Below are 18232 nucleotides of genomic sequence, written 5' to 3'. Positions count from 1 at the left end.
GGGTGGACAGGAGGTACGCGGAGGTCCCGGAGGAAGGGCTGTTGAGGAAGCGTCGTAGCCTCCAAGCGGAGTTCGATCTATTGACCACCAGGAAGGCGGCGGCGCAGTGGAGGAGGGCGCAGGGGGCGGTATACGAATATGGGGAAAAGGCGAGTCGGATGCTGGCGCACCAGCTCCGGAAGCTGAATGCGGCTAGGGGATATGGGGAGTTAGGGATGGAGGAGGGAGTCTGGTACGAAGTGCGAGGGGCATCAACGGGGTGTTCAGGACTTTTTATGAGGAACTATACCAGTCAGTGCCCCCAGCGGAGGGAGGGATGGAACGCTTTCTGGGCAAGCTAAGGTTTCCGAGAGTGGAGGAGGAGCAGGTGGGGGAGTTGGGGGCACCAGTTGGGCTGGAGGAGCTGGTTAATGCGATGGGGAGCATGCAGACAGGAAGCACCGGGGCCCGATGGGTTTCCGGATGAATTCTATAAGAAGTTTTCAGGCCTGCTGCTAGTGAGGACCTTTAATGAGGCAAGGGAGTGGGGGGCCTTCCCCCAGGGAACACCTTCAGATACATGCAGGTAAGGGCGTTTGTCAGGCGGCAGGTGGCGGAGTTTCCACTGTTGCCGCCAAGGGGGGTTCAGGACAGGGTGCTCTCGGGGACGTGGGTCGGTGAGGGGAGGATCTCGGCAATCTACCAAGTGATGCAGGAGGGGGAGGAGGCCTCGGTGGAAGAGCTGAAAGATAAGTGGGAGGAGGAGTTGGGAGAGTAGATCGATGAGGGGACGTGGGCGATGCCCTGGGGATGGTGAATTTCTCCTCCTCCTGCGCGAGGCTTAGTTTAATTCAATTAAATGTACTGCATAGAGCGCACATGACTGGGACTAGGCTGAGCCGGTTCTTTGGGAGAGAGGACAGATGTGTCAGGTGTTCTGGGAGCCCAGCAAACCACACCCACATGTTTTGGGCATGCGCGGCGCTGGTGGGCTTTTGGAGGGGCGTCGCGGAGACGTTGTCAAGGGTGGTTGGTTCCAGGGTTGAGCCGGGCAGAGGGCTCGCAATTTTTGGGGCAGCAGCGGAGCCGGGAGTGCAGGAGGCGAAAGAGGCCGTTATTCTGGCCTTTGCGTTCCTGGTAGCCCGGCGCAGGATTCTTTTGCAGTGGAAGGATGCGAGGCCCCCGGGCGTGGAATCCTGGATCAATGATATGGCTGGGTTTATCAAGCTGGAGAGGGACAAGTTTGCCCTAAGGGGGTCGGTGCAAGGGTTCTTCTGGCGGTGGCAACCGTTTCTAGACTTTCTGGCGGAGCGTTAGAGGGTGGTCAACTTCAGCAGCAACCCGGGGGTGGGGGGGGGGGGGGAATGGGCGGGCTTGTTCTTTTTCCTTTATTGGGTAGGTGCATTTGTTTCCATGTTAATTATTTTTGTTAATTTATTGCTTCTGTATTTGGAGGGGGGGGGGGGGGGGGGTGGGGGGTTACTGTTTTTTCTCTTTTTCTTCTGTTTTTGTTGGTCAAAATTTGTTGAAAATTTGAATAAAAATTATTTTAAAAAAAACATATCTTCATCACGCCCCCACAGGTTATGTCATCACCTCGTTGGCCCCACTCACCAACCACACATGCCAGACATCTTTGTCATCTGCCCTAGTACGTGTCCTACTTACACTCTCTCCATCTATTTTCATGAGGACAAGCTGGCACACAACATGAAGGAGAGATCTCAGATGGATGGAGGGATGCCAGAGTTGAAGGTCCTTACGGACTTTAAGAGGACATAGTCACTCAGTTGGCGGGGGAGGATGATGACCGCTTGTACAGGTGGTGAGGCTGGTGGTGATAAACTGTAAGGATCCAGCACTGAGACATCCATCAGATAACAATGTGTGACTGATGTCTCCTGTTTCTCAAGCACTGACTTGCACATATGGGAAGCAGTCAAGGGAGTCCACCAACTGATGGCTGCCGGGGAGACAATGGCCCAAGACATTTGTCCTGCATTGTGGCAGCACATGCACTCCATGGTGCAGGCACCTGCTAGTATCCATTGGTGCCAAATCCAGAGGATGGCAGGGCTTCTCAAGCTCACATCTATTCTACAAAATAAGCCAGGGTTCCTTAGGAACCTATAGGCTTGAGGACCTGTTGGTGAACACCCCCGGACTATCTACCCAGTTGACTCTTGGAATGTTGCACTCATCCGAATTCCCTCTTCCTATGACTGCTTCAGCTCCAGCTCCACAGGCTAAATGGGATAGATTCAGAACAGATCTAACAGCTCAAAAATGTGCATCTGTGAGGCACTGTGGTCCACCAGCAGAGGCAGATTTGTCTTCCATCACAATCTGCAACCTCATGGCAGGGCACCATCCTCACTCCAACAACACCATCAAGCTAAGGGACAAACCCTGGTCCAAAAGGCATGTAGAAGAGCATGCCTGGAATAGCACCAAGCATACCTAAAATTGAGATGCCAATCCTTGTGAGGCTGTAATGCAAGACTGTATCACGATAGTCAGTGGAAGCAGCATGCTATAGGCAGAGTGAAGTGATCTCACAAACAATGGATCAACTCAAAGCTTTGTGGTCCTGACAAATCAAATTGTGAATGGTGGTGAAAAATTAAACAATTAATGGGAAGAGGAAGTTCCAAGAACATCCCAATCCTCAATGATAGCAGGGCACGGCATGTAAGTGCAAAAGGCAAGGTTTAAACAACTACCTTCAATTTGAAGGGCCAAGTGGATTTTCCATAACAGTTTCCTTCTGAGATCTCCAGCATTACATATGCCAGTCATCCTCCAGGCTGATCCACTTCATGTAATATCAAGAAACAGTTTAGCATACTGGATATTGCAAAGAGCCTCCAAAAACATCCAGCTGTGGTGCCGCAGACTTGTGCTCCAGAATTAGTCACATGCCATGCTATTCCAGTATACATACAATACTGGCATCTATCCGACAAAGTGAAAAATAGTCCAGTTATACCCTGTTCACAAAAAAGACAAATTCAATCTGACCAGTTCTCACTCTTTGATCAGTCTACTATTGATCATGTAACCTGCTCATCGGTGCTCAGTTTGGGTTCCGCCAGGAACACTTGTTTGAAATCTCATTCGTGCTTTTTCTTTTAAAATATTTTTATTCTCCTTTTTCACATTTTCTCTGAAATAATAATAATCACTTATTGTCACAAGTAGGCTTCAGTGAAGTTACTGTGAAAAGCCCCTAGTTGCCACATTCCGGCGCCTGTTTGGGGAAGCTGGTACGGGAATTGAAACCGCACTGCTGCCTTGTTCTGCATTACAAGCCAGCTGTTTCGCCCACCAACAAAACAATAAGCAGTAACGGGTACCATGTCAATCCCCATATCAACGACAGCAATCCCATCCTCCCACCAAATCCCCAAACAGCAGCCCGCTTAAACAAATAACAAAAAGGAATCAGGCATCACCCATAGTCACCATTAACCCATACAGTCCCCCCTCCCCCCAACCCTCCCAACCACACCCACCCTAATGTTCGATGTGATCCAATTCTTGAAAGTGAATAATGAATAACACCCATGAATTGTAGAGCCCCTCCATCCTTCCTCTCAGTTTAAACTTAACCTTCTCAAGAGTTAAGAATTCCAACAGGTTCCCCCCCCTGCCATGCTAGGGCACAAGGTGGAGAGGTTGCTCTCCATCCCAACAGGATCCGCCTTCGGGCGATCAACGAGGCAAAGGTTTCAACATCTGCCTCCGCACCAGTTTCCAACCCCTCCTGGTCTGACACCCCGAATATGGCCTCCCGAGGGCCCGGGTCCAGTTTCACGTGCACCACTTAAGAGATTACCCTAAAATCCTCCTTCCAGTCATCCTCCAGTTTTGGACAGGACCAAAACATATGAACGTAGTTTGGGGGCCGTGAAACCCCCGCCCCCCCCCCCCCCCCAACCCCCATTCACACACATCTTCTACCCCCTCAAAGAGCCGGTTCCATCCTCTCATTCGAGCTTTTGGTCCAAACATGGTCAAAAAGTTGAATTTCAAAGATGTAGTTAGGTGACTACCCTTGACATTAAGACAGCATTTGACCAAGTGTGGCAAGGAGTCCTGGTAAAATTGAAGCCAATGAAACTTGAGGGAAATACTCTACACTGCTTGGTGTTGTAGCTAGCACAAAATAAGATGGCTATGGTAGTGGAAAACTGATCACCTCAGCCCTAGGACATAGTTGTAGAGATATTTCTCATCCAGCATCAGCATTAAACAGTTCAAGGTTCAGTATTCTGCAGCGTTTTCTCGCTATCCTGATCATTTAAGAGGATCTGAACCTCGTTACTGCTTATTGTTTTGTTGGTGGGCGAAACAGCTGGCTTATAATGCAGAACAAGGCAGCAGTGCGGGTTCAATTCCTGTACCGGCCTCCCCGAACACGAGCCGGAATGTGGCAACTAGGGGCTTTTCACAGTAACTTCTCTGAAGCCTACTTGTAACAATACATGATTATTCTAGTTGGTTGATGCCAAATAAGCTTGATACGCGGAACTACATGTGCAATGTTTTTGATTTATTCTCAGGATGTGGGAAACAAAGACATGGCTGCATATTATTCTGAAACGGTCCAGTGGTGGATCTTACCCGTAAACCCCTGCAGTTCTTCTGGTAATGACATTGATGTGATGGTAGCGAATTGTAGGATTTTCACCAGCTAATGGTGAATGGAGAGTGGTACATGTCCAAGTCAGGATAACCTGGAGATGAGATCATTTTGAATAATTGCTGCTCTGTCCCTTTTGCTGGTAGAAGTTACATGACTGTTGAAGTAAAGTTGGCGAATTGCTGTAGTTTATCCTCTGGATAGTGAATACTGCAGTCACAGTGCATTGGTAGTGGAGGGGCTGACATTGAGCCAAGAAATTCATGATCATAGTATCATAGAATTTACAGTGCAGAAAGAGGCCATTCGGCCCATCAAGTCTGCACTGGCTCTTGGAAAGAGCACCCTGCCCAAGCTCACACCTCCACCTTATCCCCATAACCCAGTAACCCTACCCAACACTAAGGGCAATTTTGGACACTAAGGGCAATTTAGCATGGCCAATCCACCGAACGTACCCATCTTTGGAATGTGGGAGGAAACCGGAGTACCCGGAGGAAACCCATGAACACACGGGGAGAACGTACAGACTCCGCACATAGTGACCCAAGCCGGGAATCAAACCTGAGACGGACCCTGGAGCTGTGAAGCAATTGTGCTAACCACTATGACTGTGCTACCCTGGCTAACTCATTGTTATTCCCCTGTAGAACCGTCCTCCATGCTTCAGGCATCTGATCTAGTGTTGAAGGAAATACTACCCCATTCTTTTTAAGGCTGACTTACTACTGATCCTGCTCTTTATCTAACTAAGGGCATCTCAACAGCAGCCCATTGAAGACAAATTCCTTTTTTATTGCTGAGAGAAAATTCCAGTGGGTGGGCAGAGGAAAAGTATGTATGTGATGCAACATCCAAACACTCTTTTTTAATCACACATCTATGAATATTTATCCTCTGATTAATTACTTCAGGAAAGTCATATAAAAAGAAAGCAATGGTTACTTAAAAGGTGAAAGTTCATTCTGTGCTAAAGGGATTACCCAATTCATGGTAAATTGAAAGTTTCAGACATCTCGTTACTAGTCTTCGATATTTTACTGCACTTCAAATATTTACATATAGTTTAATAAAAATCCTTCCTATTGTTGACATCAATATTCCATTTTGACAACATGCAGTTTCAATATAAGCTGAGGTGTTGCCGGGAGAAGGAAAAGAAAATATGTTTGACACTTGGTCACTCATTAAATAGAAATGGGACAACTCTTCTTACCTTCCATTATGTCCTTGTGATTGAAGAGGAACTGGTTGTGCTGCAGGGCTGTGTTGTGCTAATGGACTTTGCTGTGCTGTTGGACTCTGTTGTGCCATTGGACTGTGCTGCTGTGCCATAGGACTTTGTTTTTCTGAGCCTGGTGCAGAAGCAGGACTACTCGTGTCTGTGATAGATGCAAAAATCAAAAACGTACTATATCGCTGCATGATATTGTTGATTTCTGTTTTCTGCCAACAAATTTAATCTCAAACTGTTACTTTGCAAAAAACTAATTGAAATAAACAATTTGTGAGGTAGTGACTTACCTTCTTGAGGGACAATGCGTAGAGTAACACTAAGGCCTGCATCTTTGATTAGCTTCACAATTTCTGCATGTGGCATGTTAATGATAGATTGCCCGTTCACTGCTAGGATGCGGTCACCAACCTTGAGTTTTCCACAACGATCTGCTGGGCTACCTTCAATAATACGTCCAATTTTATGAGGCACTGCCACTAATTTGGAATTTCCATTAAAGCAGCATTTGACAGAAATGTTGACGGATGGCATAGGGGAGAGTGAGAGAGATGAAGGGCAAATGTTAGTGTGATGCCACTAACTTGTTCAATGCACAGAATATGCAAAAATGCAGATAAGAAATAAGTGAATCCATGCTCAAAGAATACTGCCATTGTTTTTCATAAAATTAGTTACATATTATTATTTAGCATTCATAATTTCTTTAGCCAGAAATATATACTTCACAGGGTAGAAATTGAACCTCGTGAATGTTTGTATAAAAAAGGGTCAAAATTTTGGGTTCACCAAAATCAGATATATGTAAATGAAAGGTTGAATGCCTGTTTTATGCTCACTGATTGAGATTGGTATGCCATCATTGGGGTATGTGGAGACGTCCGGTTGCGGCTATGCGGAGCTAAGACGCACGTTCGGCAGCTCCTGCCAGGAACGGACTTTTGGGCTCTTTTAAGGGCCCCTAGCGGTACTTGCTCGACGGTTCCTGACGTGGGAAGGTGTCTGCAGCGGATCCCCAGTGGTCTATGGTCTTGACCAGGAGTGGGGCCAGCAAAATAGCGGTGGCAGCGCGTAAGAAAAAGCGGAGGAAGAGAATCAAGTTGGCGGCCGGCGGAGGCCTAGAGGAATGGAGGCAGTGGGCGCAGGTGCAGCAGGAGACTCTCCAGCGATGTTTTCAGGAGCTAAAAGTGGAGCTGCTGGACTCGCTGAAGGCGAATGCAGACAAGCTGCTGGCGACGCAGGCAGCCCAGGGGGTGGAGATCCGGGAGCTTCAACAACAAGCCTCCAAAAGAGAGGATGAGGCCGCGGCCCTCGCGGTAAAGGTGGAGATGCATGAGGCGCTCCATAAGAAGTGGCAGGAGCGGTTCCAGGAGATGGAGAACCGGTTGAGGTGGAAAAATTTGCGGATCCTGGGCCTCACGGAGGGGCTGGAGGGGTCAGACCTGGGGGCCTATGTGGTCGTTTTGTTAAACTCGCTGATAGGAGCTGGGTCCTTCCAGGGGCCCCTGGAGCTGGAGGGGGCACACAGAATACTGGCCAGGAGGCCCAAGCCGAATGAGCCGCCACGGGCGGTGCTGGTGCGGTTCCACCGGTTCACTGACCGAGAGTGCGTGCTTAGGTGGGCCAAGAAGGAGCGGAGTAGCAAATGGGAGAACACAGTAGTGCGGATCTACCAGGACTGGAGTGCGGAGGTGGCTAAGCGGAGGGCCAGGTACAACCGGACGAAGTTGGTGCTCCACGGAAAGGGTGTGAAGTTTGTCATGCTACAGCCGGCGGGTCTGTGGGTCACTTTCAAGGACCGACACTTTTATTTTGAGTCCCCGGAGGAGGCATGGGCCTTTGTGCAGGCCGAGAAGTTGGACTCTAACTGAGGGTCGGGGGTTTGTAAATAACTGTGTTAACTTTTGGTGGGAAGGGTCTCTGTTTAATGCTGTTTTAAGGTGGTTGTGTGTTGGTTCTTGGGCGGGTGGGGCGCTGTCTTTTTTGCGTGGGCGGGGTCGGGCAGAGGGAAAGCGAGGGCTTTTCTTCTGTTTCCCGCGCTGAGGGTGGATGGGGGCGGAGTCGGAGCTGAGAAGCGCTGGCTTTTTTCCTGCGCGAGAGCGGGAGGGGGAGGAGGAAGGTCTGCTGATGGATCTGGGGGACGAGGAGTAGCCCAACGTGGGGGGGGGGGGGGGTCAGAGTTGTTGCGGGAGTCACCGGGGTCATCAGAAGTTAGCTGGCTCACGGGAGTGCTATGGAGGGAGTAACGCGGCTGGGAGGGGTCCTCGCCTGGGGGGGGGGGTGGTACCGGGTTGCTGCTGAAATGGCCAGGAAGGAGCTGGAGTATGCAGGGGGGGCCGGGGTGGCGGTTTGCCGCCGTGGGGAACAGGCCGAGCGGAGGGCGCTGGCCTGGGGTGGGCAGGGGATGAGTTATGGCTAGTCGGCAGGGGAGGGGGGCAGGGAGCCCTCCGATCCGGCTGATAACTTGGAATGTGAGGGGGCTGAATGGGCCGGTCAAACGGGCCTGGGTGTTTTCGCACCTGAAGGGGCTGAAGGCGTACATGGCTATGCTCCAGGAGACGCACCTGAAGGTGGTGGACCAGGTTAGACTGAGGAAGGGCTGGGTAGGCCAGGTGTTTCATTCGGGGCTGGATGCAAAAAATCGGGGGGTGGTGATTCTGGTGGGAAAAAGGGTGTCGTTTGAGGCGTCAAAGGTGGTGGCTGACAGTGACGGGAGGTATGTAATGGTGAGCAGCAAGTTGCAAGGGGAGCTGGTGAATGTCTATGCCCCAAATTGGGACGATGCGGGTTTTATGTGGCGCATGCTGGGCCGCATTCCGGATCTAGAGACGGGGGGGGGACTTTAATACAGTGCTGGATCCCCCATTGGATCGATCCATGTCCAGGACGGGCAGGAGGCCCGTGGCGGCTAAGGTGTTGAGGGGGTTTATGGACCAGATGGGAGGGGTGGATCCTTGGAGGTTCGCGAGGCCGAGGGCCAGGGAGTATTCATTTTTTACCCACGTGCATAAAGCCTATTCCCGGATCGATTTTTTTTGTCCTGAGCAGGGGGCTGATTTCGAGGGTGAAGGATGCCGAGTATTCGGCCATAGTCATTTCGGACCATGCCCCGCACTGGGTAGACCTTGAGCTGGGAGAGGAGAGGGACCAGCGCCCGCTCTGGTGCCTGGAGGTGGGACTGCTGGCGGATGAGAAGGTGGGCGCTCGGGTTCGGGGGTGTATCAAGAGGTACTTAGAGGCCAATGATAATGGGGAGGTCCGGGTGGGGACGGTTTGGGAGGCATTGAAGGTGGTGATTAGAGGGGAGTTAATTTCTATCCGAGCCCATAGGGAGAGGGGAGAGCAAAGAGAGAGGGAGATGTTGGTGGGGGAGATGGTGAGGGTGGACAGGAGATACGTGGAGGCTCCGGAGGAGGGACTGCTGGGGGAGCGGCGTAACCTTCAGGCCAAGTTCGACTTACTGACCACCGGAAAGGCGGAAGCTCAGTGGAGGAGGGCACAGGGAGCGGTGTACGAATATGGGGAGAAGGCGAGTAGGATGCTGGCACATCAGCTACGTAACCAAGACGCAGCCAGGGAGATTTGTGGAGTGACGGATAGGGGAGGCAATGTGGTGCGAAGTGGGGTGGACATTAATGGGGTCTTCAGGGACTTTTATGGGGAATTGTACCGGTCCGAGCCCCGGTGGGGGGGGGGGGGGGGGGGGGGGAGGGGGGGAATGGGGCGCTTTTTGGATAGGCTGAGATTTCCGAAAGTGGAGGTGGGACAGGTGGCGGGGCTAGGGGCGCCGACTGAGCTGGGGGAGCTGGTCAAAGGGATAGGCATCATGCAGTCGGGGAAGGCGCCGGGGCCGGATGGGTTTCCGGTCAAATTTTACAAAATATATGCAGACCTGTTGGGCCCCCAGTTGGTTAGGACCTTTAACGAGGCAAGGGAGTGAGAGGGGGGGGTTTGCCCCCGACCATGTCACGGGCGCTGATTTCCTTGATCCTTAAACGGGACAAGGACCCCCTGCAGTGTGGATCATATATGCCAATCTCGTTGTCAAATGTGGATGCCAAGCTGTTGGCGAAGATCTTGGCCACAGGCAATGAGGACTGTGTGCCGGGGGTCATTCATGAGGACCAGACAGGGTTTGTGAAGGGAAGGCAGCTGATCACCAATGTACGTAGGCTTCTGAATGTTATAATGATGCCGGCGGTAGAAGAGGAGGCGGAGATAGTGGTAGCATTAGACGCGGAGAAGGCCTTTGCTGGGTTGAGTGGGGGTACTTGTGGGAGGTGCTGGAAAGGTTTGGGTTCGGGGAGGGTTGTGTCAGTTGGGTGAGGCTGTTATATGAGGCCCCGATGGCGAGTGTAGCCACGAATAGGAGGAGATCGGAGTACTTTCGGTTGTTGGGGGACGAGGCAGGGGTGTCCCCTGTCCCCCTTGCTCTTTGCGTTGGCAATTGAGCCCCTGGCCATAGCGTTGAGGGAGTCGAGGAATTGGAGGGGTCTGGTGCGGGGTGGGGAGGAGCACCGAGTGTCATTATACACAGATGACTTGTTGCTTTATGTGGCGGACCCAGTGGGGGGAATGCCGGAGGAGATGCAGATCATTAGGGAATTTGGGGGCCTTTCTGGGTACAAGCTCAACCTGGGTAAGAGTGAGCTGTTCGTCGTGCACCCGGGGAATCAAGAGGAGGGGATTGGTAGGCTCCCGCTGAAAAGGGCGGGGTGGAGCTTTCGGTACCTGGGAATCCAGGTGGCTAGGAGCTGGGGGGCCCTTCACAAGCTTAACCTCACTAGGCTGGTGGAGGAAATGGAGGAGTTCAAAAGATAGGACATGTTGCCGCTGTCGCTGTCAGGCAGGGTGCAGCCCATCAAGATGACGGTGCTCCCAAGGTTTTTGTTCCTGTTCCAGTGCCTCCCCATCCTTATCCCAAAGGCCTTTTTTAGGAGGGTCAATAGGAGTATTACGGGATTTGTATGGGCGCATGGGACTCCGAGGGTGAGAAGGGTGTTTTTGGAGCGGGGCAGTGATAGGGGGGGGGCTGGCGTTGCCCAACCTCTGTGGGTACTATTGGGCTGCCAACGCAGCAATGGTGCGTGAGTGGGTAATGGATGGGGCAGGGGCAGCATGGAAGAGGATGCAGATGGCGTCCTGCATGGACACGAGCCTGGAGGCACTAGTAACGGCGCCGTTGCCGCTCCCTCCAACGAGGTATACCACAAGCCCGGTGGTGGCGGCTACCCTCAAAATTTGGAGGCAATGGAGACGGCATAGGGGGGAGGTGGGGGGCCCGATGGAGTCCCCGATATGGGGGAACCACCAGTTTGTTCCAGGGTGCATCGATGGCGGGTTTCTGGGCTGGCACACGGTAGGTATTAGGAGGTTGAAGGACCTGTTTGTCGATGGGAGGTTTGCAAGCCTGGGTGAGTTAGAGGGGAAGTTTGGGCTCCCCCCGAGGAACATGTTTAGGTACATGCAGGTTAGGGCGTCTGCCAGGCGGCAGGTGGAGGGGTTCCCTCTGCTGCCCCCATGTGGGGTACGGGACAGGGTGCTCTCGGGGGTGTGGGTTGGAGGGGGGAGGATTTCGGACGTGTACCACGTCATGCAGGAGGTGGATGAGGCCTCGGTGGAAGAGCTGAATGGTAAATGGGAGGAGGAGCTGTGTGAGGAGATTGAGAAGGGGACGTGGGTGGATGCCCTGGAATGAGTGAATTCCTCCTCTTCCTGTGCGAGGCTTAGCCTCATACAGTTCAAGGTGCTGCACAGGGCCCACATGATTGGGACGAGGATGAGTAGGTTTTTCGGGGGCGAAGACAGGTGTGCTTGGTGCTTGGGGAGCCCAGCGAACCACGCCCATATGTTCTGGGCATGCCCAGCGCTGGGGGAGTTTTGGAAGGGGGTAGCAAGGACGGTGTCGAGGGTGGTAGGATCCAGGGTCAAGCCAGGCTGGAGACTCGCAATTTTTGGGTTTGCAGTGGAGCCGGGAGTGCAGGAGGCGAAAGAGGCCGGTGTTCTGGCCTTTGCATCCCTAGTAGCCCGGCGGAGGATCTTGCTTCAATGGAAGGATGCGAGGCCCCCAAGCGTGGAGGCCTGGATCAATGAGATGGCGGGGTTCATCAAATTGGAGAAGGTGACATTTGCCCTGAGTGGATCAGTACAGGGGTTCTTTAGGCGGTGGCAGCCTTTCCTGGACTTCCTGGCAGAACGGTAGGAAAATAGGCTGGCGGCAGCAGCAACCCGGGGGGGGGGGGGGGGGGGAAGGGAGGGAGGGAGAGGGGGGGGGGGGGGGGGTTTGTTTCGGGGGAAGGGAGAAATGTGTATATGTGTTTATTGAATATGCCGGGTGTTTATCTATTTCTCCTTTTTGTAGTTACTGGGGGGGGGGGGGGGGGGTTCGTTTTGATGGGTTAGTGTGTTTTTCTTTTTGTTGTTGTTAATATTGTTTTCTTGTTGTTATTTTCTGTTTTTGGTTTTTTTTGAAAATCTCAATAAAAATTATCTAAAAAAAAATAATAATTGGGGTATGTGTTGACTTGACTTGGTTCAAAATTCTTGTACAGCCGCACTAGTCTAAGCATTCATCAGGGATACTTGCACGTAGGTTTCAATGTTTATGATTCTCATTGAATTGAATAACAATAATATACATCTGGCAGAGTACTCCAGCAATGCTGAATCAGCAGGTAATATCTAACTTGGCGATGATGTTGGGCTATTAGTCTGAATTCAGTTGGAATTACAATCCTTCATTATTTGAGAGAATTTATCTGTACTTGAGAAATCCTGAAAACTATAGAACCATACTATTTCTTGTGACATCATACATGCTGAAAGAGAAATATAGCAACATCTTCAGATTGCTGATAAAGTCTGCAGCAAGCTGACAACTCAAGAACTGTCCTGCTCTGTGATAACAAGTAGTTAAAAAGGCTTTGTAACTTAAAGCTGCAAATATACCAAAAATTCCTTTACTTTTATTCGAAGAAAAACAATGTAAATACATGAATGAATGTCTGAAGGGAAAATGTAATGAAAGCAGAGAACTGGTGGTAACATTCAAATGGGATTGTCCATGGGCAGGTACTGAAGAAACCTTTGAATTTTTGAATTAAAAATAACCCATTCTGGTTAATTATATGCAATTTTACTTCATAAGTATGCTAGTAATGTGTAATTTTGTTTTTACAGTATTGTAAATATTTATTTATAAATTGTACTAAAAACCAATCTTTATAGACTACAAAAATATGAACGAATATAATTATTTCATCTTAAAAGACTTGTAAGAAATAGTCCATATAAATAATTTTGTTTTTCAGATTTGAGATGGAGGATAACCTTTCATCATGATATTTGACAGTAATGTTTAAATTAACAAAGTGATTAACAGACCACCTGACCATCAGCAACAATGTTTCTGCTCAGTTCCATTGGTGCTGGCCTCGTAGCAAGCTGGAAGATACCACGCAGGCAAATGTGCAGGAAAGCAAATTACTGCGGATGCTGGAATCTGAAACCAAATGAGCATGCTCTGTGCAAAACTTTAAAGGGAGTGTGCACTGGAAATACTGGCCCAAAAAACAGATACATTTTAAAGGGAACATAGTGGTCATTCTTCCACTTCCAAGCCACCACTCCTGTTTGGGGTTAGTTCACTGAGAACTTGAATTCCACCTGTCACTTCTCCCCTTGCAGCTTCATTCACCTTGTTACTCCCTGATGTGGAGATGCCGGCGTTGGACTGGGGTGAGCACAGTAAGAAGTCTTACAACACCAGGTTAAAGTCCAACAGGTTTGTTTCAAATCACTAACTTTCGGAGCTGCGCTCCAAAAGTTAGTGATTTGAAACAAACCTGTTGGACTTTAACCTAGTGATTTGAAACAAACCTGTTGGACTTTAACCTGGTGTTGTAAGACTTCTTACTGTTGTTACTCCCTGGCACTTGTGTTGTTCCTTGTGTCTTAATAAAACTCGTAGTCTTAAAGTTGAAGTAGATGCTTTATTGTAAGTTTGTTCTCTCTTCAGTGCTTAACTTAAAGTTACATCGATGCTGCTTGGATATCTATGTCCTGCTACCAGTTCCCGTTCTGTGAAGTGTGCCCTGATTTTCTGTTTTTCTGCCTTTATATCTCTTCAGTGCTCCCTCTACTGCTTGCTCAGTTGTACTGCATCTACACAGATATACAATCACCACATCCCCCCTTTTTTCTTTACATATTTTATGAGTCCAATCTTAATAAAAACATTTATGAGTCCAAACATGATGAATTTGTTCATTGAGTTTTTTCTTTTTCGTTGTTGACGTGGAGATATTGATATTGCAACTCCATTGTGAATGTTGTCGATGTTCTTGTTTTTTTTTAGTAACCAATACATCATCCCGAGGTGTTTGAATGGTCCAACCATGGATGTTGACTGACGTGGACTTTTGTTCTGTGCTTGTGGTATCGATTTAGTGTGTCATCTGCCTTGAAAGCTGGTGTGCTTGCTTGTTCTGGAGCAGATGTGAATTTGAGAGATTCGTTGTCATCCCATGGCATGTTTGTAGTCGTCATTGTTTTGCAGTGTGCTGTGGCATTGTCCTTCATGTGCAGAGTTGTACCATTTTGTACAAGTCGTAGTTTCAATGTTGTTGTTTCTGTCTTTGTTGTTTTCGTTGTCGTTCTTGTTGCTGTTTTTGTCGTTTCTGTCTTTGTTGTTTTCATTGTCGTTCTTGTTGTTTTTGTCATTTCTGTCTTGGTTCTTGTCATGCTTGTTGTTGTCTTTGTTATGCTTCTTGTTGTTTTTGTTGTTCTTCTTGTAGTTTTTGTTGCTGTGCTTGTAGTTTTTGTTGTTCTTGTTTCTGCAGTGCTTCTTGCGATTTTTGTTGTTCTTATTGCGCTTCCTATTGCTTTTGTTCTTGCTGTTGTTGTTCTTGTTTCTGCTCTGCTTCTTGTGGTTGTTGTTTTTCTTGTTGTGCTCAATGAGTGTCCCGTGTGGATAATTTGAGTCATTGTCACAGTTATTGGTGCGAGTGTCCTTTGTGGTATCTATTACATTGAATATTTCGTCTAGAGAATGGTGAGAATGATCTGATGTTGCATTGATGCTGGTGACATCAGTTATTTGTGGTGGATTTGATTCCTCTTCTTTGCTTCCTTTGTACTCCTCTTCTTGAGTCATTTGTGGTGGATTTAATTCCTCTTCTTTGCTTTCTTGGTGCTCCTCTTCTGGAGTCACATTCTTCACGATTTCATTTTCTTGTTGGTCTTTGTACTCCTCTTCTGCAGTCATTTGTGGTGGATTTAATTCCTCTTCTTTGCTTTCTTGGTGCTCCTCTTCTGGAGTCAAATTCTTCACGATTACATTTTCTTGTTGGTCTTGGTGCTCCTCTTCTGGAGTCAACATCTTCACGATTTCTATTGACGTGGTCTCTCTGGACTCTTGGTGCTCCTCTTCTGGAGTCAACATCTTCACGATTTCTATTGACGTGGTCTCTCTGGACTCTTGGTGCTCCTCTTCTGGAGTCAAAATCTTCACGATTTCAATTGACGTGGTCTCTCTGGACTCATGAGTGGCCCTACTCTGTGCTTCTGTACAGACAAGCTGAGATCTGTCAGTCTCGCTGTGATCCTGCATCTCCTGTATGTCGCGTGTGATCACATTGTCACTGTTTTCGCATGCAGTGGGTAGATTTACATTGTCTTCTTCTTGATTATGTGTGCTTGGTAGACTTTCATAGTCTGCTTGCGGTTGCTCAGAGGCGGTGAGTTAACCTTCATGGTCTTGTTCATGCATGGTGTTCGCTAGGGAGTGTTTGCTTGCTTCCATTTTGGAGTCTTTCAACGAGCTGTCTGTGGAGGCTCACGTCACTCTCTTTGTGGAGTCTTTCATCGCTCTCTGTGTGGAGCCTGTCATCGCTCTCTTTGTGGAGTCTTTCTGTGCTCTCCGTGTGGCGTCATCTTCATCTTGGGTATTGCTGTCATCCAATGTATCGCCGATCTGCCATGCCACCATGGTGTTGGATTCGGCAACCATGAGTAGAGTCGTGTTGAGTTTTGCGACCGTGTTGCTGATCCTGTGATCAGCATATTCGAATAACTCAGCCATGTCTGAGTAGTATTGTTTGAAAAACAAATCATCTTTTTTTGTTTCGGATTTGGTATTGTTTTCTTCATCTTTTTGTGTTTTGGAATTGTTTTTGTTCTCTTCACTTTTGGTGGTGCAGACTGCTTGTTCCAGGGTGTTGTGAGAGTTATTGTCAACTGCTGGCGTAAGTTCAGGCGTTTTTTTGTCTTTTGTGGTAAGAAAATTGGGTTTTACAGCTTTAAGTTTCTTGTTTTTAATTTTTGGGCATTTCCCTTTTAAGTGGGCGTGGTCCGGGTCCTCAGACGTCATGCGTAGGAATCGATTGCGCGCAACTCGGCAACCTGCGCATGTGCGGAACGCAAAACGGCTGATTTTAACTGCGTATGCGCGGCTTCTGTTTCCTGCGCATGCGCAGACGCAGATTTTTGTCCTTTGTTCCCCAGAGACTGTGAAATGTGCTCAGACGCCATTTTACAGTGGATTTCAGCGTTTTTTCTTTCTAAAATGTTCAAGTTACTTTTTCCTTTCGATCTGGACTGGATTTCAGCGTTTTGTCTTTGTGAGAAGTTCAAGTTACTTTTTCTTTTTGATCTGGACTTTTTACTCGCGATTTCTAGACTGAACCCTTTCTGTTCTGATAGTGATTGTTTGAGTTTTGCATCACTCAGTCCCTGTGCAGTTTGGTCTCTGAGCATACAGTACTGTTCAAATTTCATACAGTGCTCGTCAAATTGTTTTAGTATTATTTCTAATTTGCTGCTGTCTTCATCTTTCAAGTATTTAAAGCAATTATATGTTTCTCTAGCTTCATGTCCTGTGATGAGCAGTGCTATTTTCATTTCGTCTGAGGCTGCTTCTAAATCATTAGCTATGATATATAAATCGAACATTTGTTTAAATCTTTTCCAGACATTACTTAAATTACCGGTTATGTTCAGCTGAGGTGGGGTTCCAACCAACATCATTGAATCAGCGAAGTCTTCCCAAGTCGAATGTCCGGTAGGAGTTTTCCTTGCCATTTTGGTCTTTCTGTGTCTGCCGCTTGTGTAATCTTGTAGTAAGCGTCTGAAGCCACTCTTGGTACCATGTGTTGTTCCTTGTGTCTTAATAAAGCTCGTCGTCTTAAAGTTGAAGTAGATGCTTTATTGTAAGTTTGTTCTCTCTTCAATGCTTAACTTAAAGTTACATCGATGCTGCTTGGATATCTATGTCCTGCTACCAGTTCCCGTTCTGTGAAGTGCGCCCTGACTTCCTGTTCTTCTGCCTTTATATCTCTCCCGTGCTCCCTCTAGTGCTTGCTCAGTTGTATTGCATCGACACAGATATACAATCACCACAGCACTCTTCCCTCTTCCTAGAGTTGATGCTGACATTCTTCCCCAGCTTTAGTTCATGCTGGTACTCTCACTTCTCATTCCCTTTCAGTTATTGATGGTACATTTCTTCCTAACCATTTCTGTACTGCTTCCAAGTTTTGCTCCTGCATTCACACCCATTTGCCCCTCCTTCTGTTACTATTTGTTTCTGTCTGCTTCATTGCCATTTACTTCCTCACTCTCTCTTCCTTACACTGCCATCTATTTTGCACTTCAATTGCCACATATTTCCATCTCTTCTTTGCCATCCATTTCCTCACTACCCAGCTTCTTGAAATCCATTTATCCATGATCTCCTTTCATTGTCCTCTCTAGTCCCCTTTCACTCGCACTTGTTCTCATATTGCAACACTATTAACCCCTGACTATTCAGTCCTGTTGTTAGCTGGGTCCAGGAGCAAAGACGCTGCACTGTGTACTACTGTCCTCTCAGTAACTCTGTTCACTATAATGGCAAACAGTGTGGCCTCTGCAAGCTATCAGCAGCAGCACTAAGGTGAGAGAGGGATCTGCTGAAGTATTGGCTGGGCCCCCAAATTGCTGACAATGTCAATAGATGATTGGCAGCACAGATCTCTACGGAAACTGAGTTTACATATTGTAATATATGTATATATAGACAATGATGACATCTCAGTGTAACACAACCACTAAAGGGCAACACTAGATCCCACTATAAATATGAGAACTCAAAGGATCTTGGGTCTCTTCCAACCAGGAGTGACTAGACAGCAGAGTGTTAGAGAGATAGATCACAGCATAGTTTAGCACGTGTAGTTTAAATTAGTTAATACTTTTATATAGATTACTTGATTACTTGTTATAGTTCTGTAGAGTGTGCAAACTCAATATTAATCAATTGTTATTCAATAAATCAGTTTTGCTTTAAGTTAAAGATTGGTGGTTTCTTCAGAATCACACCATCAGCCATTCTGGAT

The 18232-nt window shown here is 48.2% G+C and overlaps 1 protein-coding gene across 20 annotated transcripts in view; it reads right to left on the bottom strand.

Annotated features, from left to right (window-relative positions):
* magi2a (membrane associated guanylate kinase, WW and PDZ domain containing 2a) overlaps positions 1–18232 on the bottom strand; it is an 886652-nt gene that overhangs the window by 39240 nt on the left and 829180 nt on the right. For all 20 annotated transcript variants that reach the window (XM_038811518.1, XM_038811520.1, XM_038811516.1 and 17 more), the window contains 2 exons: positions 6149–6337; positions 5841–6006 (listed from right to left, as the gene is read on the bottom strand). In XM_038811518.1, the coding sequence (XP_038667446.1) occupies positions 5841–6006; positions 6149–6337 (355 nt within the window). The remainder of the gene's footprint in view (positions 1–5840; positions 6007–6148; positions 6338–18232) is intronic.

Source organism: Scyliorhinus canicula, chromosome 11, assembly GCF_902713615.1.
Source record: "Scyliorhinus canicula chromosome 11, sScyCan1.1, whole genome shotgun sequence".
NCBI lineage: Eukaryota > Metazoa > Chordata > Chondrichthyes > Carcharhiniformes > Scyliorhinidae > Scyliorhinus > Scyliorhinus canicula.
This window is presented reverse-complemented; position numbering and strand designations above follow the sequence as displayed.